The sequence below is a fragment of the Melanostigma gelatinosum genome, assembly GCF_949748355.1.
Source record: "Melanostigma gelatinosum genome assembly, chromosome: 21".
In the NCBI taxonomy this organism is placed as follows: Eukaryota; Metazoa; Chordata; class Actinopteri; order Perciformes; family Zoarcidae; genus Melanostigma; species Melanostigma gelatinosum.
In genome coordinates, this window is record NC_136654.1 from 18994774 (window position 1) to 19019051 (window position 24278).

The following is a 24278-nucleotide window of genomic DNA, read 5'->3' on the forward strand; positions in this document are numbered from 1 at the left end:
TTCACTGCTTTTCTTTGTTTGACATAATTGTGAAAATTGAATATCTCTGGATGTTGGACTGTTGGTTGAACAGAACAAGTACTTGAAACTAAACACAAATAAAATATTTCGCTGAAAAATATAATCTCCAAACTGGTTCATTTTCTGTTGATGGACGTATCCATCAATCGTCTAATAACATCGGCTCTGCTCTGAACACATCTCTCATATGTTCAACAATTCAAATGAGTGAGGTGTATAGTTTATCGACGGCTGTCCCCTCGTTAGAGAAGTAATCGACCAATCACAATTCTGTAGGTGGAATTAAGAATGAGGCCGTCATCTTCCTCTGCTGGAGCCAGAAAAACAGAAACAGAAATTGGCTGCATGAACAGCAACGAGATTGGATGGGATCCATGCAGCGCCAGAGTTTGTCAATTTACAGAAATTATCGAAATTAAAACCATAAAACCTTAAATATGCATATTGTTTCAACAGAACAGAACAAAATAATCCTCTTTCCCCAAACAGAAATGTGTTAAAATGAAGAGGACGTTGGGTGAATGGATTAAATGTGCAAACGCCAATTCACTCCAATTATCAGGCTTATTTTATCGACCAAAAATTTTATTTAAAATGTTAATCAATAGATTAATCAATAATGGAGAGGTTAGCTGCAGCCCTAGAACAACATTAGAGAACAGAAATAATATCTCAATCACACGCTGGACAGGCACAATCACTAACAGCATAACAGACAGAGGAGTGATGGAATAGCTAAGCACCCGGTGACACTGTACATGGAAACTTGTTTCTATTATTTCATAGTGAAATCTATATCACAGGAACGATATCTCCATCTTTTTCTACCACTTTTCTTCTTGTCAAGTTGATGTATTTCCAGGAACAAGGAGTATATTTGGTTTCAAGAAGGCTGTCAAATTGAACTGTCAGGCTGCACTTTTTGATGGAGTCGTATCGCTCGCTCATCTGTCAGTCAAAGAGAAAGGCCGCTGCCAAAGTCAAATTCCAGAGTTGAGAGGAGCGGACTTACATGACATTTCATTGTCTGGGGAGAGCAGAGAAGTCTGAGGAGCACAGTTCAGCTCTGGATTTAAAACGTGTTGGTAATAATGTGTAGTATAGCGAGTAACAGGGTTGATGGTTGATCGAGTAGGTCGCTTAAAGCTTAACAAGAGCTATGTAGAGAAAGATAATAGACTCATAAAGTGCTCTGTAGTCTGTGATAAAAACTGAATATTGCCTCATCACACGTACAAAGACGGCCTACACATTTCGGAGCCCATTAATCATCCACGGCATGCGACGTCATAAAACACTTATTCTCATCGACAGTAGACTCGAGTCAGGCCGGCCCATAAAACTCGATCATCACAACAGTGCCGGACATTGTTCTGGCAGAGCAGAAAATTCCCCGACCCGGGGAAGAGTGTCTCTCTGCTGGATGGTTCCAGTGTTTACTCACACAAGCGGCTTACCCCGAGGCCAGCGCCACACCTCAGCTGCCCAGCCCCTCCCGCCCCCCGGAGCAATACTCTGCCCTCCCCTGCTGTCCAGACTTTGTCAGTCAGTCGGCGGCAGCAGGGCCAGCAGCCAGAGCTTCCTGTGAGGAGAGAGAGCGTCAGATTGCCGGCTGTCCATCAGGTAGAACCGTTAGGACGAGGTGTCGTACAGAAAACAGCACTTCATCCACATCTTAGAATGAATACTAATCTCTGCACACTGTCCTTATCGAACTGGAAGCTGTGCGATCACGGTCGCCTTACAATGTATTGAGTGACGCATGATTTGGAGCAATTATGAGTGCAAATTAAAAGCTGCAATTATTAACAATAGCTCTCAAATGCAGATTACTGAATACAAGCCAGATTGTAACAATTTTAACAACGTCCTTACTTTTCACATAAAAGAGTCCCAGTGTGAAACAGTGAAGAAACTCTGGTCCCCGTGGTTGATTGGCCGATACTCCCTTTAAAGTCAATTATCTACAGCACTTAACCCCGCACTGTAGTAAGCCTAATGGTGTGATCTGCCTCTCACCCCATGCTCATGTGTGTCACGCAGATGTAATCAAGCAACAGCCCTCCTCGCACATTGGTCTGAAGACACAACTTCTTATGGGCAATTGTAAACACACCTTCATATATATAACACACACACACACACACACACACACCATTATGGTCTCTAATAAACGAGACCAGACTTGATGTCATGTAGACTTTTATATACACACAATACCTTTATGTCTTTGATGCTTAATGTATCAAACCAGAACTATCTTTTATTAAAACGGTCAACCAGATGATCTACATCTGAATAAACCAATACAAATACTGAAAAGGAGAAACAAAATGTTGAACATAACGTACTTTTCTGTCAGATGCATTTATCAGTCAAATACCAAACTATTTTTTCCGTCTATTATTTACTGGAGACAAAATGTGCAACATCGGCATGAGTGAGCTTCACTGCCTTGACAACACTGCCCCTCTCTGTATGAAGACCTGCATTACAAGTCCTGACCTATTTATCTCATTTCTAGCAAGAAGTGCAATATTTTATCTTAAAAGTCTTTTTATCAGCTTTGTCATAATATTCAAGTTCGAGCCAATACTGGATTTGTATTGAAAGGTCAATAATCCTGATATATAAGCGCAGTTCTTCACCGATCCCCTCCGGGTATTTGACATACAGAAAGTCAGTGAAGATGAATTCACTTTTTACATTTCATTGTTTTTAGAACAAACTCCATTCATTCCTATTTGAAAGCACCTGAATACATTCTGTTACCACAAAACATGATAACTCACTTATTAAGTTCTAACCAAAACTCTACAGAGTCCATATTAATGTGAATTAATAGTGTGTAGTAACTAAAGACACACTGTCGTTTATTCCCTGCTGGGTTGTCGCCTGTTTGACTGTTTTCATATGGTTTTTGATCTTCAGTTTCATGATGACAATATTCTCCATCTAAAACTCCTTAACATCTTTCAATAAAACGAATTTCTGAGAATACATAGGGTCAGCAGAAATACATTTAGTCAAGTCTTTATGTAGATTTGAGCAGAAATCAAGACATGAAGACACATACTTCCATTTTGTTGCAGCTTTATACATCTATTTCACTATATTGCAGAGGGAATATATTGCACTTTTTACGACAGCAATCAGACAGCTGTGACTAGTTCCTTTGAATATGTAGACACAGATTAATGTTGTTTACATGTTAATGCAGGAATGGTACGTACACTTTTGAAATTTGCTTATTTTTGCAGATGATGCGTTTGCACTTTTAATCAGCTGTATTTTGACTCGTAACAGATTAAATTCACAGGGTGGTGTCGATACATTGACTGATGTACAGGAGGAATACTTCGTCTACCACTGTTCACATTACATTACCATCGGAACTTGAACGCAGCAGTGACATGGGCGTCTGTTTCACAATCCTATCATGAGACAGGCTGCAGGTCATATGACTGTAATCTCTGATTGACTGACCGAATCATTGCTGCACACATTCATTTGGGCGCACACTCGGACGCAAGCAACTGTATTCTTAGAGGCAACTTGGTGAGTTGTTTTTCATAAAACAGTTTGCAGCTACGGGTGGGTTTTATGTCTCAGCTCTGCACGATATTTGTTATTCATATCAAGAGGAGTTTGTCTAGTTAAATCTGCATTCGACTGATCACCTTTTTTCGCGCGATTAGCTTTAGTTAAGAGTCGCTAAACACACAACAGCAGCCATAGTCACATGGTGGTGAGCACTTATACAATACGCCGCAAGAAACGCAACAGAAGTGTCCATACTGGTCAAAGCGATTTCACCAGGGCGGCGCTTCGCCTCTATTAGCAGTATTACGGTACAGCGCTAAACCAACACGGAAGTGCTTGAGCTGTCTTGGATCACGTTTATTGTCGTGTGGTAAACGCAGTTGTTTTAAATCATGTCTTTTCGGAGCATTTCTAAAGAGGCACTGGCTGGATCCATCACACTGGGAGTTGTGTTGCTCACCGGTTATTTCTTTGGTAAGAGAGAAGCCCTGAAGACTGGACTTTAAAGCGTTATAACGTCGCTACTACACCGGATTAGTGCGTGTATCAGGCCGGTTTAAACCACTAGAGGGCAGTGTTACAGAACATCTCCAATCTCAGGGGGGTTTTAATGTAGGTTTGATGGTTTTAAAGGATCTACACAGAGAAATAACAATCATTTGTATTTTTGTCTGACAGAGAAAATTGACATCAGGCAATAAATATTCTCCCTCAGACAGGTTTTGTCTGTGTGATAATATTATACTATCATTCATTGTGGCTTTCTTTGTACTTTGAACTGTTTGAATTGAGTGACATTTGTCTCACCTAATGCTACCGTAAAACACCTTTTAGCTTGTGTGTTTCATGAGTAAGAGGGAAGACGGAAGCAAATTTAGAATATGAATGTAGTTATTAGTAATTTAACTAAACATGTATGCATGATTATGTCAATCCCATGTTTCACCTCATACAGTACGTTTTATATGCTGTTATGTTGTACAGAGAACCTGCCTCAGCCGTGTGCAGCACTATTGCCCAAGAAAAGGTTGACAGATAAAACCCAGTACAAAGTCGTCGTGTACTCATTTATTCATTCATTCCCTTCCAGCCTCTATTGACCCTCAGAACGGCAAACAAAGCGGCAAAGCCTTCGATGTAGAAACAGAGAAAACGTAGGGACACAAACCGATTCATCGTGTTTCCCTCAAGATGTCAAGCTGTACAGTCTTCATTTCTTTATCTGGATCTGTTGCTGCCGATGCAATAATTGCATTTCCCCACTGAAACCATTTAAGTTTAATCTAATCAAATAACTGCTGTACATTCACAAGACCAGACCTCAGTTTCCTGAAAGATGTATAAACGGCACGGCCCAATGGCGTCACGGTGCTCTTAAGGTCCTCATAATTGTTTCATGGTTCACGTTTTGTCCTCAGGGAAAAAGAAATCTTCCAGAATGAGCATCGCCAAAAGTCACTGCGGGGGGAAAGACGACCCGCTGCTGCAGTACGTTCTCAATAACTCCTTGAGGGAGCATCCGGCCCTGAAGAAACTCAGACTGGTGAGCACGTCTTCTTGGTGTCCGGAATACAGATGTGCTCTGGCACAATTTTTCTAACTAATGCAACTGGTTTCCGCTCATTGCTTTCAGAGGACAATGGAACACTCCTGGAACATCATGATGGTCGCCTGTGAGCAGTCGCAGTTCATGGCCAATCTGGCAAAACTAATCAAAACCAAGAAAGCCTTGGAGATCGGTAAGGGCCTCGTATCTAGTCTGTGAAACACGTACGCCTCGAATCACTTCCACGATCCTTAACCTGTTCAGGGACGATGACCTATACATGCTTGGAGTCTGACTTTGAATTCTAGTGTAGTTAGTCTCATGTTTTACGTGTTAAATTACTCTAATATATACATTATTTCTCTTGAACAGACACATTTAGTGCACTTAGGTGATGATGCACTTGTACACTCTGAATGTTTTTATATATCTATAGTGTACGGGTGCAAATAGAAAACATCTACAGTGTGCATATGTTTTATGTTTTCATCTTGATGCTTTTGTGAGAGTTTGTTTTCGTGCATTTTGTCAGTTTTATGCTCTGGAGCTGAGGAACTGTCATTTCATTTTGAAATGAAAAACAAAACACTTGAAAGCCTGAATCAAATTACACTGAAGACGAGGACGCGTCACAGTAAACAAAGACCTGTCCCTTCATCGCGCTGCAGTGCTGTCACAGCAATACATTACATACACACGCGGCATGAGTCCTAAAACACGGAAATGAGTTCGCATTTTTGCACTTCTCTGGAAGTCAATGGGTTTGTCTTCAATAGATTTTTCCATCATGCTCATTTCAGGAGTATACACAGGTTACAACACGCTGAGCATCGCACTGACTTTGCCCGACGATGGCGTTCTGGTGGCATGCGACATCAGTGAAGACTACGCCGACATCGGCAAACCCTTCTGGAAAGAGGTGCCGTTCTCATCCATGTTGAAGCGTTTGTCAAAACATTGTGTTATGGTGGAGTTCAGCCAGTGTGTGATGAGGTGACGACTTCAGCCTGTTCATACATTTCCTGGAATGTTTTATCTTGTGTACATTATGTAAACCTACAGTCGGCTGTATCCAGACTGGGAATTTGACTCATGAAAATAGCATATAGTCATATTTGCCAACATCGTGCATGTAAAAACACTCATAAAAGACACCATGATATGCTGCAATATATGATTTCTCATCTGTCATCAGACAACTTATCTGCTCCACTTCAGAAAATATTCTTGTTTCTTTTTGTTTACAGGCTGGAGTGGAGCAGAAAATTGATCTACGCATACAGCCGGCACTGAAAACTCTAGGTACAGTAATACATCTTGTTCTAAAATTCAAAAGATGTACAATTTTCTCATGCAAAAGTTACAAGTCATTCAAGGCAGCTTGTGTTTGCCTGAAATAACACATCGCAATGGGGTTAATATAATTAACTATTTTCCAAAAGTTAAAATCTCTTCAAATAGCCACACAAAAGGTGAGATTTTTCTCAAAATTTATCTCAAAAGGTGAGATAGAGGTATTGACTATCTGAAGCGTTTTTAAAAAGTTAATAATGTGATTGGCTGATTTGTAAAAAAATCTAACAGCTGACATCAATTTCCCTAATTAGCTACCACGTGGCACAACAACCAGCTCCAATTTAGAGCAGTGGCGTTTTAGCTAAACCCGTTCTTATTAACACAGGTGAGTTCACCTGGAAACATTAGCATACTGCAATGTTACCTGAACGTAGCATAACTAATGGCTGCATATGTTTTGGTAACTTACCAGGGTCTGCAGCTCATCCCGTTACTCCGTCGCGGTCCATAAACATTCTTTCCGAATCAGTCGAACCGGAAACACGTGTGAGCGTCGCAGCTTCTGAAGTTCTGTCAACCAGAATCAACTTCGCCTGCCGGTGACGACGTATTGTTACGCAATCAGGATCACATGACCGCGTATGCGCGTGTGAGTGCGTTACTTTACTCACCACTGCCAGTATACAGTATTAGTGATTCAACTTGCATATTAGTATTAATATGCATAGTAATTTGTGAGGTAAAATTATATTATTTAATCAAATGATAAAGATCTGCTTTAATTCTTTGATTGGTGAATGTTTCATTAAACTATAACGCTGGGTTTGATTATTTTTAATTTCATTATTTTTTACACTTTTTCAAATTTACAAAATGAGCCAAACGGAGAATGGTTATATTTTCTTTAAAGGGTAAACATTTTAGAAATTCTTTTTTTTAATTACCTTATTTCATTTTATTAAATATATAGAATCTGAGACGGTCTTTCCAAATTAGTTTCTTATCCAGCAGTGTGAATACTGTTGACCAGAAGGAGACAGACGTTGGGTGACAGATTAATTAAATGTTAAATATAACCTGAAGTATAATTTACCTCTCTGTTCCTTTTGTTCCTTCAGATGATCTCTTGTCAGATGGCCAGGCTGAAACATTTGACTTTGTCTTCATTGACGCAGACAAAGTCAACTATGACAACTACTACGAAAAATCTCTCCAGTTGTTGAGGAAAGGGGGAATCATTGCTATTGACAACGTAAGGGCTACTTCATGGATAAATATTTGAGTTCTTGCAGGACGATATTTAAACGAGCCAATCATCCCAACGTTGTTTTTTCTGCTCCTCCAGGTGCTGTGGGGTGGAAAGGTGTTGAATCCGACCCCCGGGGATGAAGACACTGTGGCCATCGACAAGCTGAACAAGAAGTTGCACCGCGATGCTCGAATCAACCTGAGCATGCTCACAGTGGGCGATGGGCTCACACTAGCTATCAAACTATAGGCCAGACGTCTGCTAAGTGCAGTGAGTCATGGGCTTTGGAAGGTAACTCTGTATGCATCTATTTTTTTAAGTTCGGTGAACTTTTATGAGAAATGTGACGGTAGCTAAAACATGTAATATCCTCATTGGTTTTACAGTTACAAGGAAAGGTTTGAATGAAATAGTAAAGATATTTGATTTAAAAAAAAAAAAAACACTGTCCATGTCATTTGTTTTTGTCGTGCATACTTATTGATTTCGTATCATTCTCCATGCTGTGTAGCTATAGTGTCGTGTAATCACAAGAGAGGATAACGGTTGACTTCAGGACTTTATTGCAAAGGTTAGACACACACTTCCTGATTAGTGTCAGTCCTCAGAAACGGGAAGAAAAGTGGAGGATTCACTCAAGTCACACTGAGGAAAATAAAAATCTATTAAGCATCGTCTTGCAACTTAGAAGGTATTCAAAGTAGCGGAGGTCTCTAAATCATCACACAGCATAGTTAAGCCTCTAGAAAGATAAGTGAAGACGAGCCACCACATTGGCCTCGATCTCGATAAGCATGATTTGTTGGCGTAAACCCTCCAACGGATAGACCATCACCACTAAAATACAAATAAAATGTGCAAATAAAACAAAGGAGGAAGAGCTTAAATAAAGATATAATATACTGTGCAAATTAACAGCTCAGATTTACATTCTACAATATCACACTTCAGCAAAATAACAAGGTTTTGGAAACCATTCCATGATGCACCCGGAGGAGGGTTCACGATCGAGGATAAACTGGAAGTAACTGGTAAATACATGTGATTTGAAACATGACTAGTTACTGTCACAACAATAAAAAGGGGGCCGGTGTCATGGTTTCTATTTTAACAGTGCTCAACAACTGGGGATTGTTTTGTTTTTGTTTTGGCTTCGCCTCTTTAAAATATCTGTTGCTGACAGGACAGGAACACAAAGGATCAGATTCAGCGGATATTTCGCTTCCTACTTTGAAAGGGCCGAGCAGACCCTCATGCCTCCAGCTCCAGGCCCAGGCCAACTTTGTGACCACCGGCATTGATGTTCTTCCCGTCCACCAGGGCAGAGAGGATGAGTTTCATACCTGAAATACAAATAATTAATGAAAGTTATTGAAAGAAAACTCTATTGTGTTTTTAAATTGTATATGAGAGGAGAGATGGTTCTTACCAGGCCGGAGAGTCTGGGTGTAGCCAATTCCTACCAAGCTGGCATTATTCACCTTAGCCTGGAGAAAAAGCATTACATCAATAAACTAGTACAGCCTGCAAGGCTACACAAGCTTCTATTTTTGTTATTCTAAAGTGGCAATAGACCGTCTCTTCTTCAACCCAACTGACACAACCATTTATGCATATGAAGGCAGGCAATGCAACGACTTTTATTGTAAAAGAGTTGCACAGGATATATATACACTGTTCTCCACAGTGACTTCGGTTGTTCCACCGTCTGCCATTTCCGCTACTGGGAATAGTAACTGCAAAGAACTTGCATTGAGACTCGTATATAACCGGGGGAAACAAAAGCACTATCCTCTTCCTGTTTTGGTTGATGCACTTCCTTTGGCCCGTAAATTGAGCCATTATTTTTCCAGGGAGCTCAGACATGAATCATTAAAGCGAGGCTTGTATGGAACCAATCCAAACGCTGATGGAGTCATTGTGCAATCGACATTTACATCAAGATAATGAGTTTAACATAACTTCCTTGAGGGAGGTATAAAGAAAATAAAAAAGAAACTTACTGATATGGAGGCACTGGAGTCTAACTGATATTTTGCAGCAATTCCAAAGCGAGTGCCGTTGCTGCCTGCAGTCCAGGCCAGATTCACAGCAGTCTCCAGTTGGTCATTAACCTTCTGGTAAATAGATCCACCAAACTCCGAACCGTCATTTCTGAGAAGAAAAGAAAATGACCAACATCGCACGTCAGTACAAGCCAATTGTGTTAAGTTACTCATCTCGCTGGGTTCGAATGCTTGATGCTAAAACGTACACATTGGTGTGGAGCTGGAAGTCTCCGGTCTTGTAACCAACTGAAAAGTTACTCTGAGCCATCTTTGATTTGGCCGAGTCAAAGGTCATCTGGTAGCCGGCCAGCCAGCCCTCGTAGCCGGCTACTGCTGCTCCGTGGATCGTAGGACCGGCGAAATCTAAATCCACATCAACACCGACATTAAGGTATTCCCTTTTGTAAGCAGTCTTGACCTTGCCGCTCTTCTTGCTGTTGAATTTAAAAAAGAAAACGTGAGGAAGTGGCGTCAGAAGGACGTACTTCATACAACGATAGCATGCTGTGGTTTTACGATTACAAAGTGTAGCTTACCCGGTATTTGGCGAAAATGTAGTGTCAAAAGTAAGCTTCAGCCCTTTGGTGATCTAAAGAGGATCATTCCATCAGTCACACTTCATTTAGAGCTTAAGTGGGGTGATAGGCAACATAGCAGAGGTTTCAATTTACCTGATCCTCAACACAAATTTCGGTTCCGAGTGTGTTTTCCGTGGTCCACTTCTCTGTGAACGTCAGCCCGTACTCTGCCCACTTATACTTGGTCTCCAGGGCTCCGGTGACCTTGCTGGTGTCTACGTTGGACGAGCCGGACGTTTTAAACTCCTAAAAAAGGGAAAACAAGAGGAAAGTGATCCTACCTGAAAAAAAGTATAGCAAGATAGAGTAGTTCCTCCACAAACAGCGGAGAGACTTTACAAATGGTTGGACCGCGGCCTGGAGTTGAACTGACTGACCAATTAATGAGAATAAATAATATTATTTACGGAGGGTTGGTTTTTTTTCTGAAGGCTGCAGCTGTAGACCACAGGCACAGCTGATCCAGATTAAAACAGAAATAGCTTTACTCCTCTGAGCCAATCAGATCAATAGTTTACCATCTCTAGCGCCAGACTAATCTAACCAAAGAAGCACTACACACCGTGATCCTGTTTGGATTGATTTAAAAGGTGTGAGTCAGGTTTCTCCACTCTCTGAACATTAATTAAAACCAGGCTCACCAATGAGTACCTACACACTAACTAATGGCACTAACTGCATTCAAGCCAAAAATAAAGAGAAAAGAGGGCTACTCAAAGCTCTGTAGGGCACCTTTATTTTTGTTTGCGGAAGATTCTGTCTCGTTTTGATAATACCTGCAATGCACTGCTGCACGTTTAAAGTCACAGCTGTACTCACCACTCCACTGGAAGACTTTGTCTTCACATCAAGCTTAACCATCCCAAAACCTGCAAGGAAAGTGAAAGTGAGGAACCAACGTTACTTAATGGGCGTGGAAATGCATTTCAAAAACAGCCTCTGTGGTCCAATAAATACACACTCATAAAACTGTCTTTTATCTTGCTTCCAGTTACCATATCCCTTATTGAATATGTCCTTTGCTGATTTCCCAAGGTCTGCATATGTTGGAGGAACTGCCATTTCTCCTGTCACAAAAAAAGAGAGTACAGAAGAGTCAGAAAATAATCTCTAAAAACTGTTATAACGCTTTAAAATGTTTGCATTGTGAAACACCTGCACCAACTAATTAATATATATTAATTAACTCAGACTCATTAGGTCTCCATACTGTTGTAACGTGTCCTCTTTGTCAAGGTTAGACAACTAGGACTGTCCTCTTACAGTAACCAGAAACAAGTAACGTTAATATAAAGTAAGGACTGAAAGTGTGACAGCATAATTTAATATGCCTCTCTTTGACATTACTATAATTCGGCAATATGATTATTAAAGCAGCCGTGTGTAGAATTGAACATGCATTGCTGTGACTTAAATACATACACACTTGAGGATTGCATGTTCATACTTTTGTATTATCTACAAGGCAAACTATACGACATATTACAGGGTCAATGCTAAAGTATTTTAAAGGAGTTTGAACGCACGAGGGTGGTAGGGGAAACCGTCCCTTGCTAGCAAACGGGACGTTTGAGAACCATCTTCGACATTTAAACAAAACACACGTTGACCAGGCTAAGTAATAAATACGGCCTGTTACTTACCGAGTATTACTGTTGTCGATTATGTAGCTGTCAACTTGTGAGAGTGAGCAAAAAGCGGTTGAAATATCAACGGGACCCGGTGTAGGACGATATGGAGGAGATACCGCAACCAACAAACACCCTCCTGACCTCGGTGCCGGAAGGACCCACGATTTAGCAGGTTTGTCTTGCGCCTGACTGAAATACAAACGAGATGAGGATTTTGGTTATTTTCGATCACTTCATTAAGTATTTGTTCTGTGGTTTGAGAACAGCAGACGTAGTTCTTGTCATTTGTAAGAGTCGCTATTGTTCATGCCAAATGTGAGCCGCCAGCACACAGGCAGGTGGAAGACACCTATATCACCACGGAAACCAATATGCTAATTGTCGATCCAGTCTATAATGACGTTTTATATTTCTCTATGATATTACCTCATTACCTTACCAATGCAAGGGAAATATAAAAAATAGATACATTGAATTTAAACAAATTAATATATTCCACACAGCTATATAATACAGTACTTTAATTTGTGTAATATAATCATTTATTTATTCATTACGTTTATTTAACAGGGACTACACATACTAAACATACATTCCAATAATTAAAATCTAATAATTGTCATCCCCAATCCAGGTGAATACTAATTGGCTAGACTTTACATAAAAGCATTATAAAAATGCTTTTCACTATGTACATAGTCACAGGAAGCATTTAAAGTTGTGGTTTGTTTGATTATAGTTAATAACAGTTCATAATATTAGTTACTGTCAAACTAACCCAAAGTAAGCTTTGGTGTCATTCCACAGCTCTTCTTATGTAGCTTTCTTTAATTATGGAGGCCTATCCTATAAATAACATCATTAAAAGACTAAATCTTAGTCCATCTCAGTGTTTGTAAAAGATAAATAAGTCTTTGTTGCTCAGTGTTTGTCCTTATATAATGAACATCGAATGTACAAAAACAACATAAGAAATCTTTGATTTCAGCTCTTTAATGATTGAAATGAACGAGACGAGTAATGCGGCGTTGCGTGAGCATCATTCCTCAATGACAGAACGAGAAAAACCATGTTTCTAATGCGCTGTAACAATGAAATGTAGAGGCCACTCTGAAATCAACATTACACTTAAAAAGCACATTGTGTTTCAAATAAATACGTAAGTCAGGAGCAACTGTAAACATATCTCTTCATGTGCATGTTGCTATAACACTGTATATGAAATATAAAAATACCTATCGACTGTTACAAAATTAAATAAATTAATATAAACAAATACATACAAATGTAAGGATCCTTTTTAAGAACTATTACTACAAGTTAATGTCAAAAGATTATTATCATTTATCATTATCAACTGTATGGTGATTAAAAAAACAAAACACTATACAGCAGTTAACAGTTAACATGAAATATTTGGGACATTTCTACACGGAGAAACCTATCATAACACTCACGGTAATTGGCAATTGGAATTATACTTAAGACAAGTGGAAATCAATCTTTGCTTATATGCTCTGGCTGATAACGACATTATCATCCTTTAGTGTGTCCATCACTGAGCAATGAATTGCTCCGTCAACATCAAGGAATATTATTTCAAGGAATGAAGAAGACTTTCAAACGACGGCAGAGAAGTAGCATCTGTTTCATTTTGCAATACAGCAAACAGCGAAATGTAGATCTTTACATATTGCTTTAACAGTGTTCCAAAGATCTAGAGTCTGACAACAGTGGTCATTTAGAGTTATGTTTGGAATACAGTGGTCCTTTAGAGTTTACAAAAAGACAAAACATTCAGTGAAGGAATCCGGACCCAAACCTTGAAACGATTGGGTATTTTAAATTGCACAGAAAACGGCAAACTGCTGTGAAGGATTCGGGAACCTGCTGCCTGAGAATTGTTTTGATGTGGCTTCCTGTTATCATGTGCTATCCGAATACTCAAACTTAAAGTCTTAAGGATAGGAGGTACTGAAAACAAGTTTATGCTACATGAAGTTATATCCCTTTAGGAAGAGGAATGAGCAACGAATAAACGAGACACATCTCCGCTGTGCTCATTTTTCAGAGTGTTGGGGGGACCTTTAAGAAACCCTGTATGGTTTTGTGGGTTTTGTTGAATCCGTCTAGAAGCAAGTTTGAAGATAAATCCCAGAATATAAGAAGGTATGGGCTCTGTGTATCCCATCAGGCCTCAGCGCTAACAGGATCACAACAGTAGTCTTGGTCGATGAAGACATCACACACCGCCTCAGTTGGCAACTTGACACAGCAGACTTAGAGCAGCACATGGCTGAGAAGTGTCCGACAGCGCCGCTGCTGTTCATCATCCGATGAGCCTCCTGATCACGGCCGGTCTGGAGAAGGGCCAGCAGTACTCGTTGGGGACGGGAACGTTGACGTTGCACTCGAAGAAGGAGAACATGGGGAACCAGATGCGAGCTCGTCGACTCTGCTGGTAGGCACGGGTGTTGGCTAGCGTGTGGTAGTACAGGAAGAGTCTGGTGGTGATGTAGAACGCGATGAACACGTCGATGGAGTAGTGTTCGTGTGCGGCCAGGATGAAGAAGATGCCGAAGAGATTCAACACCCAGGACAACGTGTGAATGAAGTTCCAGCTGCGTGGGGTGTCTGAAGAAAGAACCGTTGAAGATACATTTAACAAATTAGCTTTTTTGTTGTTGTTGTTGTGAGTTTTACATCATATCCTGAGATTATTTCTGTCCAGGTCACACTGAGGAAGGCTATTTGTTTATACCAGTGAAGGACACTGGATGGCAGCAAAGAGACAACGGTCCCAAATATGTGGACAGTGTTTCTTCCTCTGCATGTGTCATCCTCGTGATTTAAGACTTTAACCATCTAATGCCACAGCTCTTAATAACGGCTCGTCATTTATCAGGATCTTCATGAATGACATGTATTAACTATCGGGACATTTCAAAGGGAACTTAAAAGCTACTCACACTCTGTGACAAAGAAGTTGAGCAAGGTAATGACCACGGTGTGGCCGCTGAACATGTAGTCACCACACGTGTGCACTCCGGTCAGAGTCATCCCGAATCCGCTCCAGATGGCCACAGCGCGCTGCAGTTTGGCCCACATGTCCCCGTACATCTAGAGGAAGAGGAGAAGGAGAAGAAGAAGAAGAAGGGAAACTCTCAGTGCTGTGATCTTTCAAAGGGGAAGAGAAGCCGTGTTTAGGATACATGGACGACTCGTTACCTTTCCTGAGCATTGCAGGTGCTGTCCCGGCACAGACAGGGAGGTGACGAACATGGTGATGCAGCGCAGCATGAACACCGTCCCCATGAGGCTGCACATGCGCCGCAAAAGGATGGACCTACAAGTCGTGACAAACGGTTAACTTCCAAGGCATCGAGTCGGACATGCCGATTCCGATATCTCCATCTTTCTGAGAACTATAATAAACAGGATACACAAAGATTTGTGTAACTTGCATTGCATAATAAAACGCTGACTGTTAAATCATTTACATTTTCTCCAAAATGAAGACCAAGTTACAGGACCTTCTCTCACTCAAACTAATTTCAAAATAAAAGTGCTCCAGGTTACTGGAAAAAATAAAATCCAACTGAAAATGAATTGCGGTATATCCCACTTTTTACGAGCTTCATGTCTTCTTCGCTCACACAGAAGACGTCCACACTGACGGCATGATGTGTGTGTGTGTGTGTGTGTGGCTATACTGTGTGCTGCAGCTGCCACTGTGTGCATGACCGACAACTGTCAGGACTCCTACCTGTGTTTGTGGAGCAGCAGAACCAACACCCAGATATTACAGAGGATCACTCCACATGCTTCTGCCATGGCAAAGGCCCATGGTATTCTGGGGACACTGTTGAAAGCAGACAAAAAGTGTTTGTTGACACAGGTTCAAATGTCCATGTTTAAAGTTGCATGACTGATTATCAATTGCAAAATGTGGACTGTAAAAATCACTAAATTGACTGTAACATGCTTCTACATGCGTTATCGTGCCAAACACATGTCACTGAAATCAGCTCTCCCAAAAAAGAAACATGAAAAGACATTGAATGAAAAGCTCAAATATGGTCATAAACAAAAAGTCACACTACAAAGTAGGTCACTTAAAAAAACTCAACGGTCTCTTTGAACAAAGCTAGCCCATCTGGAATATGTGAAGGTAATAATAGAAACATGCTACAATGAAGTAGGGCGGTTATAATATCCACCATCTGGTGTGATATTCTGACAGTTAATAGATATTTATGTATTTGTTCACTCTCTCTTTGGCATTTCACAGTAGACAGATGAATGTTTTTATGGCTATCCGGTGAACCAGATCAGAAAAATAAGGCTCCAAGAGCGTCTTGGTTGTCACACACCCACCTGTCTAGGAAGATATCTGGCAGTGGAGGATACGTGCGCATGTCGGGCACCCTCTCGTGCACTATGACCATGACGAAGGACGTGAACCCGAACACAAAGACCACATAGATGGAGCTAAGCATCGTCTTCCAGTACTCTGGATCCAGGCGCCTCGTCTGCTGCTTGTACTTCCCGTTGGTGTACTGGTGATACTCCTCGCCTACCGGTGCCGTGTCAGTGCTGTCACAGTCCCGGCCCGAGTCTCCGTTACACAGCCAGTCCAAACTGCCTCCGGAGCCCGTAGGAGACTGGCCGTCGAAGGGAAGCCCCAGCTCCTCCAGCACGTCCATGTTCTGTTTCTGCAGCTTGCGGATGGACACCATCAGCCGCTTGATGTCCCCCAGCACCTTGAGCTCCAGAGGCGGCGAGCGGAGGTCGTACTCGCTGAGGGCGAGCAGACTGGTGCCGTCCAGTCGGTGCTTGTTGCACAGCAGGTCCACATAGTCGCAGAAGCCCTCCTCCCTCAGCCACTTGGCGACGTGTTTGGGCGTCCAGCGACGGACACTCAGTTGGCTCATTTCCTCCTCACTCTGAAGGCTGGAGAAGAGAAAAGTAGTCAAGAAAAACATGTGAGCTCTCCCTTAGAGCCAGTGTCTCATTTACTTCCTCCAGGAATCTGAAGGAGACGTATGCTCTACTTGGCACTCTTTATTTCCACCGAATCAGCAATATTAATACCAAAGAAACCACGCAACACTGCCACGCAGACAGAAAATAGCTTCAGTTTGTCACAAATCTATAAGTGACGCAAGTTTAAGCTGAGCATTCTCAACTCGAGCAAACATACGAGGCAAGGATTTGATAAGACCAGTTTGCACACACACCAAAAATGTAGACTGAGGAGCAGACATATTCCCCAGGGCAGACAGTGACTTTAGGACTTTTGTAATAGCTGTAAATGGATCATGGCTCTAAGGCTATTATCCCCAGTCTTATTATTAGCCGACCTATCCTACACACTAATCAGAAGAATCCTCGTTTAGGCTTAAGTGTCAGTGTCAGCAAACCCTGTCTCTTAAAGTCTGATCCCAGGAGGAACAAACATTGTGTGTTAGCATCTTTACCTGTTGAGGGACTAACTGATATGATGATACTGTGGCTGTGTGGTTTGGAGAGCAGCTATGGCTCACTTTAGACGGTCAGTCAACCACCTGCACTTATCCCACATCACACTGGCTATCAATGAGGTGGGGCCAGGAGCTAATTCTACCAACTTTTCCTCAATATCCTGTGACGTTGAGGTAACTAACGTTAGTCCACCTGGTGGTTGACGGTGTGTGTAACCACAAGCACGCCCGAGGTAGACGTGACACCAAGCGAAGGCACATTGTCATTTATCACTTCAACTCTTCCCCAAGCAGGCTAATTCAAGGTCTGACGTTAGCTAACGTTAGCTAGCATGGTATTAGCTAGCTGGATCAATGCGTGTACCGCAACGCTCACTCACCCGGACTGAGGTGTCAAAGAAGACGACACGGACACGTGTTTATTCAGCTAGCTTGCTAAACGGCATCTCACGAGAATCGGAGTGAAGCGTAATAAAGTTGTTGGAAATCATTTCGTATCCCTGGCTTCGCGCTGGTTAGCATACTGTTGCCAACACCAGGCGGTAATGTCCAGAGTAGCCGCGCACGTACAAATCAGCTACACGAGAATTGGCTCCAGCTGAGCAACAGTGACACTTGTTGGTGAAAAGAGAGTACTGCTGAGTCTTCAATTCTCCAGTATTGTTATTGTTATGAATAAACAAATAAAGTATTTGTGCAATTAACTGCCTCAAAATACCACAAAGTGTATGCATTAAAGATATAGAGGTGTGAGGCTGACCAACGTTTCGATTATAAGTCACGGATTTAATTATAGACCAGGGACACCTGTCCTTGTCAATACCAACATGAATGTAGTATAGCCTCAACAGAGTTTGAAAATAAATGTTGGGAGAATAAATCATACAAATTGGTAGTTTCAAAGGAGCAAAGATACATGCAGTCAACTATGAACACTCTGCAGCAAAGTAATGCAGTTCCCCCTGTCACTCCGTCAGTGAAAGACCTGGTGAGGGTTCTGTATGGAGGAAAAAGGTTTGGAAATCATGTGGATGAAGTTTGGCCTAACTTATTCATTGGTGACATGTAAGTCTTTGGCATTGCTCTTGACAGCTTATTCAATAAAATGAACGCAAGATTGTTTCCTGTTATGATTCCTGTTTCCTTTGTCCACAGGTCAGTGGCCAATGATCGCTACAGTCTGTGGAAGCTGGGAGTCACTCATGTTCTGAATGTTGCTCATGGGAGGATGCACTGTCAGGGGAGTCATGACTTCTATGGCTCCACTGTGGATTATTATGGAGTCCCTGCCGATGACTCACCGTTCTTTGACCTCTCTCGCTATTTCTTTCCCTCTGCTGAGTATATTCAGAGTGCACTTGTCACGGCTGGTGGTAAATACCCATCGTGTTGCTTTATTTGTCCCTGAGTTTTATCTCTAAGCAAGTCACTCATCTTATCCAGAGGAAACTCCCAGTATCAACTCATGCGTCAAGGTTCATTGTTTTCTTCTTCTTCTTCTTCACCAGCTCGGGTGTTTGTCCACTGTGCAGTCGGCGTGAGCAGATCTGCCTCCCTCGTCCTGGCCTACCTAATGATCCACCACCATTACACCCTGCTAGAGGCCATCAATAAGGTCAAAGAGCGCAGATGGATTTTCCCAAACAGAGGATTCCTCAAACAGCTTTGTGCTTTGGATATGAAACTAAGACATCATGAGTAATCCTTTGTACCTCAAAACGAATTGATTTTCTAAATTACAGATCCCCAAACGCCTGATTTCCTCAAGACAAATGAAGATTTAATTGTCTACCAGTGTAGGGAGATGCTGTACTCTGACTTTAATTGGCCCTGGTGCTGTGTTTAATGTGCGTCATGCTGCCGGTTCACAGGATATTGACCCTTATATCAGTAGGAGATCAATGTAATCAACCCACCCTTAAGCAGAATCCATTTTAAGACAGAATATGAGACAAAATGACTCATTTAACATTTGTTCTATGTTAAAGAAAATGTACATCCACTATGTTGTGTTGTGTATTCACTTTAAAACATCATGGACAATCAATAGATGGGTTATAACACAGTAAAATGTGGGTGCAAGTAGAAATTTTAAGTGATTATCACTGTAATTATCAACAGGTATATCTCACCAGCCTCCATAAAAAGATAATGAATGCTGAACAACGTAGCAGCTGCAATCATATACAACACGTCTTCATGAGTTTTGACACGTTTATTCACAGTTTTAAATGAATAGTTAATGCTTTATTCCAGGCTTTAAAGATTTGTTTCAGTGCGTAGTGAAGTCTCATCATGGTATTGCAATATTATCTTTATCATTAATTCTTTTGGCAGATTCTTAAGACCATGAAAAACCAGTAATCAGCGTGTGCTTGTTCAACAGTCTTATGTTGTGCACAATTGCTATTGCCAAGTAGTTGACTGCCAAGATTATCTCAGCTGCTTTTCATAATTTACACAGTTTACATACTGAGCAGAATGGCACAATGACTGCAAATGTTTTGTGTAAAATGAATTTTACACGTGTAGTTTCATTGTCTTCAATACTTGGATTTCTGACTATGGAGCCAAATGCAAAGAAATGCTTGTAAATGCTTGTAAATGCTTGTAAATGCTTGGCTAACAGCAGCTCTAAAATAAAATGCATGCAGTATCAACTCTTCAAACACAACTACGCCTGCACTTGGATCACACATTCACCAGCAGGTATGGATTTTATTTTCATGTACACATCAGGTGAGATTTGGTCCTGCCACACAAACACACACAGAAACACACACACACACACACACACACACACACACACACACCACTGTAGATGCATCAATAAGCAGAAGCAGCACTTTAAATAATCAATCAATAAATGTCTTCAGGTCAAAATGACCCGGAGACATTTATCGACTGATTTTATTCACTACTGGCTTTTCACAACACATCATTGCGCTCACATTTTACCTATAAGTTCACGATGAAAAGAGCTCATGACATTTTATGGAGGTTAATTATGTTTTTCTTCCATTTAAAAGCTGGAATGGGTGAATTTGACCCGCAACATAACAGGCGGGTTAAAGGAGACACTTGCAGCAGCGTGCGGGCTGTTTGATGTCATGTGCAGCCAGGGGCAAAGCTTAACTTTGTTTTTCCCTTTTCAGCCAATTTGCTTTCACAAATGTTTATGTCACAGCAGTAAACTAGCTGCATGAAGCTGTTGCAGTATATCTATTCCACAAATGCTGCATTAAAGTAGACTTTTCTGTCATCCGGTATAAGCAATGCACTTAAACATTTTGTCCGTAATGGCATCCAATTATGACTGCGTTATGGAATTATTCATCTCTGTTTGAGGCTTATTCTTAAATTAGAGTGAAAAGCAGAACTCGGGCTGCTCTGTTTGTTGTTCTGCCCTCTGCACGAGTAAGACTACACGCTAGGTTAAGCACTGAATTGGGCAACTGTCCAGTGACAGCAGATAAACACCTGCTCGTACGGATCACCCTGAGCCGGAGTTGATGGGAACTGCTTTCATACAACAAACATTTGGACCAGTAATCGATCCAAGACGGGGCTTTTGGACTTAAAATGTCAGACTCGAAAGGCAAGAGAAAGGAATATCTAAGTGTGAAGGATCTGCAGAAGGTTTTGGACTCGTGCAAACTACATCTCAGACAAGTTGATGAGGTCTGGCCAAACATATACATAGGGAATGTGTAAGTACACTTTTTTTATTTCAGACTAAACGAGTTTGCCTCGCAGGGTCATGTGAAACCTGTTACTTGTCATGTTAAACAGTCCTGATCTTTGACATAACTCCTGCGGATGTTTATTATTCTGGTATAAAAATATCGTGCTATGATGCTCAGCCTTCAAATGCGTCTTGAAACTCTCTCTGTCTCTTTGTCTTGCTAGGGCAGTAGCCCAAAACAAGACTACCTTGCTGAAATTAGGTATAACTCATGTGTTAAACGCTGCTCACTCCAAGCGAGGCAGCATAGGGAACCAAAGCTTTTATGGCAACGGCTTTGTGTATTGTGGCATTCCAGCAGATGACTCGACGCACTTTGATCTGGATGTTTACTTCAAGACTGCAGCTGATTTCATTCATAAAGCTCTGAAGTCACCTGACGGTAAGACTCCTCTTCTTAAATGTCATATTTCTGCGAAGTGAGTTTTAATTAACGGCAGAAATATGGTAGTTGTTTCTAATTCCTGCACATCACATGTTTTATTTCACTCTTGAATTCCTCAATAACCCCGTCTGCTCAAATTCTCTCATCGTGCCGTCCTTTCAGTGTCACACAATGGAACACAACTTGTAAAGTAAGTGTATTTTCAGCCAGCAGTAGTAATAAGGGTCTTACCTTGCAGAATTTAAATCTATAATTGACCATGGCTCCTTTCAAAGAAGCTATCAAGCAGAGGACGAGCTGGGATTAAACGGACAGTCGGGCCGAGTCTGCAAAGGGACCTTAAACGAACGTAGGCCATGAATTTTAGGCACTATTTATAGCTGACAGCAGGTAAAAAGAAAGGCCACAGCGTGAGACGGGCAGCCATGTATGATACTAATAAGACTGCGGCCTTCCACTAATCCTCCCTCCCCACCCTCCTCTCCCTTCATCTTCTCTGTTCTTCAGGGAAGGTTCTGGTGCACTGCATCATGGGAATGAGCCGGTCATCGACCTTGGTGTTAGCCTACCTCATGATCCACCGTCACCTCCCGCTCAAACAGGCTTTGCAGAAATTGATCCAGAAGAGAGCCATCTACCCCAACAGGAATTTCCTGGCTTTGCTGTTGGATCTGGATCTGCAGCTGACAAGAAAAAAGAAAACATGTCAGATCCTGTAATCAGGAGAAGTTTACACTGTTCGGCCACACAGCGGCGTGGCGCCTAGAGATGGGGGATGCCAGTCAGTCCAACAGTCCAGACTGAATTACTTCTCATGGACTGTCGTGAAATTTGGTTCAATTTATGACTGAATTTCTGTGAGACTCTGCTGTACTTTGAGATTAACAGCTAATATATCACGTTAGCGTGTTAAACATAAACAAAAAAACCCAAGAAGAAAGGGAACGCTGCGCACTTTGTCAGCATTTCATTAGTAAGTTCAATGCATATGAACATGCTAAATGTTAATGGAAAGATGCAAAATGCAGAATCAATGTTTCAGCACATACTGCCGTCATCAAGTTATTTGCGAAACATTACTTGCTAAATATTAGCAAATGAATATGTTAATGTTATGATAGTGGAAGGCTTTTGTAGGCTAAATGTTTCATGCTAACAGCATGGTAACATTCCAGTAAGCTAGTTGTTAAAATGCATTGAAGCATGATGGTAGGATGTTAGCACGCTAACACATGTTAGCGGTAACAACGTAGTAACAACATGGCCGACTCTCTGGTGCCACCCTCAGGCCAAGCCTTACATTGTTTACCTCACTCGCGGAAAAGATCTAACAAAGAATTACATTGTTGTCCCTCAATTCAAATCAAATTAATTTTGGTTCTGGTTTGTAATAAGCTGCACTATCTTCTATGGTTTAGGACATTTCATGTTTTTTAAATGTTTTTCAGTGATTATAAAAACAAATATCGTCTTAAGAAGACAGTTTGGAAACTAAATGCAGCGTGATGTGAAAACGGAGACTGAACAATGAATGACAATGATAAGGAGATTTTATGAACTGTTATGTCTTTTAGTTATACCTCTCATTCTTGCAAGATTTATTTCTCTTCAGCACCTCATTTATTACAGCAGAATGGACCAAATGTCTTACGGAAAATGTTTTTACAAAGCATTATGTTTTTTTTAAACTCTGTAGATGACTCAGAAAAGATAAAACATGTTTCTAGTCAACATTCAAACTCAAAATGGGAACTAATCCACAGCATCCGTCTTTAACAAGATCACTGTTCAATTCCTTTGGTGTTGTCTTCTGTAGCAACATTAGAGGGGTCAGACACAAAAAGGTGCACATATATATATATATATATATGTTAATGTTATGTTATATGTTAATATATATATATATATATATATATAGCGTTTGACAGCAGTGACTCCTCCCTGTTTTACATCATTATCTCTTAACCTCACTGTATCACACGCATCTGAATTATATGGATTTGTATTGCTTTAGTCAAAAGTTAAATTTCAATATAGGCTATGGGTTTCAGCGATGCATATTTCATCTGGTTACAAGAAAAAGAAAAATACAGTTTATTAGGAAGTTCTGCAAAGAATGAACTTCTGACATACTATTTCTGTTTTTAGCCGAGACTGAGTATGATATCGCAGTTTTAAGTGTCAGCTTTTCTGTTTTATTTACCAACTAATCCACAGATAAAGTCAAAGAGAAAGTCCTGACTTGACCAAAAACTCAGGCGTTGATTTAAACACATTTCACTGTGGAGGACAATCTCACAGTCGAGGCTTTACGCTCGGCAGCACTGATTTAATTCTCTTGCGAGGGAAAAAGCCGTGTCCTATCCTCCCTCCTGTGCTGGTAGCTCGGGTAACCTTAAAGGAATGCAGACGTTGATGCCAGAATTATTTTTGGCTGAGATTCAGATGTTAAAATAGCAAAAAAAGGTTGCAGGGTAGATTGCCAAGGAGAACATAGACAGTTGCGCTGTCGACCTACATGTAGCTCTTGTGTGCGTATCCAGCCAAGGCAAGTGTCTGCTAACAATTTGTTGCTACGGATTTGTTGCAGATTGAAATCCATGTTGGAAAATATCTATTAGACTGTACAGTGTATGGATTTACAGTACTGTATACCTTTGTTTGCGACGTGCAGTGAACATGTTTATGAAGCACTTTAATAAACGAGGATGTACTGTGATGATACCGCATCGCCTGATTGATTACCACACTTT

The 24278-nt window shown here is 41.1% G+C and overlaps 5 protein-coding genes across 6 annotated transcripts; 3 read left to right on the forward strand and 2 right to left on the reverse strand.

Moving 5' to 3' along the window:
• Window positions 1–3479: 3479 nt before the first annotated feature.
• Window positions 3480–8076, forward strand: LOC306794551 (catechol O-methyltransferase domain-containing protein 1-like). The gene is made up of 7 exons (XM_079292662.1): window positions 3480–3579; window positions 4983–5107; window positions 5198–5303; window positions 5911–6029; window positions 6358–6412; window positions 7525–7658; window positions 7752–8076. Exons 2-7 carry the CDS (start codon window positions 5003–5005, stop codon window positions 7902–7904), a joined length of 672 nt encoding a protein of 223 aa, XP_079148788.1. The 5' UTR covers window positions 3480–3579; window positions 4983–5002; the 3' UTR covers window positions 7905–8076.
• Window positions 8077–8201: 125 nt separating this feature from the next.
• LOC306795089 (non-selective voltage-gated ion channel VDAC2-like) lies at window positions 8202–12060 on the reverse strand. The gene is made up of 9 exons (XM_079293434.1): window positions 11925–12060; window positions 11277–11348; window positions 11101–11150; window positions 10375–10527; window positions 10240–10292; window positions 9910–10137; window positions 9659–9809; window positions 9085–9142; window positions 8202–8998 (listed from the first exon to the last, which is right to left on the reverse strand). The coding sequence occupies exons 2-9, from the start codon at window positions 11341–11343 to the stop codon at window positions 8907–8909; spliced, it is 852 nt and encodes a 283-aa protein (XP_079149560.1). The 5' UTR covers window positions 11344–11348; window positions 11925–12060; the 3' UTR covers window positions 8202–8906.
• Window positions 12061–12991: 931 nt separating this feature from the next.
• samd8 (sterile alpha motif domain containing 8) lies at window positions 12992–17906 on the reverse strand. Its single transcript, XM_079293433.1, has 6 exons — window positions 17776–17906; window positions 16290–16865; window positions 15679–15774; window positions 15141–15258; window positions 14882–15032; window positions 12992–14546 (listed from the first exon to the last, which is right to left on the reverse strand). Exons 2-6 carry the CDS (start codon window positions 16844–16846, stop codon window positions 14242–14244), a joined length of 1227 nt encoding a protein of 408 aa, XP_079149559.1. The 5' UTR covers window positions 16847–16865; window positions 17776–17906; the 3' UTR covers window positions 12992–14241.
• A 405-nt stretch (window positions 17907–18311) lies between these two features.
• LOC306794601 (dual specificity protein phosphatase 13A-like) lies at window positions 18312–19097 on the forward strand (the record flags this gene model as incomplete). The annotated part of the gene is made up of 3 exons (XM_079292716.1): window positions 18312–18460; window positions 18551–18768; window positions 18904–19097. The coding sequence occupies 3 exons, from the start codon at window positions 18312–18314 to the stop codon at window positions 19095–19097; spliced, it is 561 nt and encodes a 186-aa protein (XP_079148842.1).
• A 1796-nt stretch (window positions 19098–20893) lies between these two features.
• Window positions 20894–24238, forward strand: LOC306795385 (dual specificity protein phosphatase 13A-like). Of its 2 annotated transcripts, XM_079293887.1 has the most exons (4): window positions 20894–21105; window positions 21305–21522; window positions 21764–21874; window positions 22033–24238. In XM_079293887.1, the coding sequence occupies exons 1-4, from the start codon at window positions 20978–20980 to the stop codon at window positions 22242–22244; spliced, it is 669 nt and encodes a 222-aa protein (XP_079150013.1). In that variant the 5' UTR covers window positions 20894–20977; the 3' UTR covers window positions 22245–24238. The 2 variants fall into 2 exon arrangements, with proteins under 2 accessions (XP_079150013.1, XP_079150014.1); XM_079293888.1 differs by lacking the exon at window positions 21764–21874.
• The last annotated feature ends 40 nt before the right edge of the window (window positions 24239–24278 follow it).

Excerpts from the sequence above, each read along its gene's own strand:
- LOC306794551 (XM_079292662.1), top strand. The coding sequence starts at position 5,003 with ATGAGCATCGCCAAAAGTCACTGCGGGGGGAAAGACGACCCGCTGCTG. Across the intron at positions 6,413-7,524 it reads GCCGGCACTGAAAACTCTAG|ATGATCTCTTGTCAGATGGC; the intron begins GTACAGTAATAC and ends TTGTTCCTTCAG. Across the intron at positions 7,659-7,751 it reads GAATCATTGCTATTGACAAC|GTGCTGTGGGGTGGAAAGGT; the intron begins GTAAGGGCTACT and ends CTGCTCCTCCAG.
- LOC306795089 (XM_079293434.1), bottom strand. The coding sequence starts at position 11,343 with ATGGCAGTTCCTCCAACATATGCAGACCTTGGGAAATCAGCAAAGGAC. Across the intron at positions 10,293-10,374 it reads AAATTTGTGTTGAGGATCAG|ATCACCAAAGGGCTGAAGCT; the intron begins GTAAATTGAAAC and ends GATCCTCTTTAG. Across the intron at positions 9,810-9,909 it reads TTCCAGCTCCACACCAATGT|AAATGACGGTTCGGAGTTTG; the intron begins GTACGTTTTAGC and ends TTTTCTTCTCAG.
- samd8 (XM_079293433.1), bottom strand. The coding sequence starts at position 16,846 with ATGAGCCAACTGAGTGTCCGTCGCTGGACGCCCAAACACGTCGCCAAG. Across the intron at positions 15,259-15,678 it reads CTGCTGCTCCACAAACACAG|GTCCATCCTTTTGCGGCGCA; the intron begins GTAGGAGTCCTG and ends CACGACTTGTAG. Across the intron at positions 15,033-15,140 it reads ACCTGCAATGCTCAGGAAAG|ATGTACGGGGACATGTGGGC; the intron begins GTAACGAGTCGT and ends CTCTTCCTCTAG.
- LOC306795385 (XM_079293887.1), top strand. The coding sequence starts at position 20,978 with ATGTCAGACTCGAAAGGCAAGAGAAAGGAATATCTAAGTGTGAAGGAT. Across the intron at positions 21,106-21,304 it reads AACATATACATAGGGAATGT|GGCAGTAGCCCAAAACAAGA; the intron begins GTAAGTACACTT and ends TTGTCTTGCTAG. Across the intron at positions 21,523-21,763 it reads AGCTCTGAAGTCACCTGACG|AATTTAAATCTATAATTGAC; the intron begins GTAAGACTCCTC and ends CTTACCTTGCAG.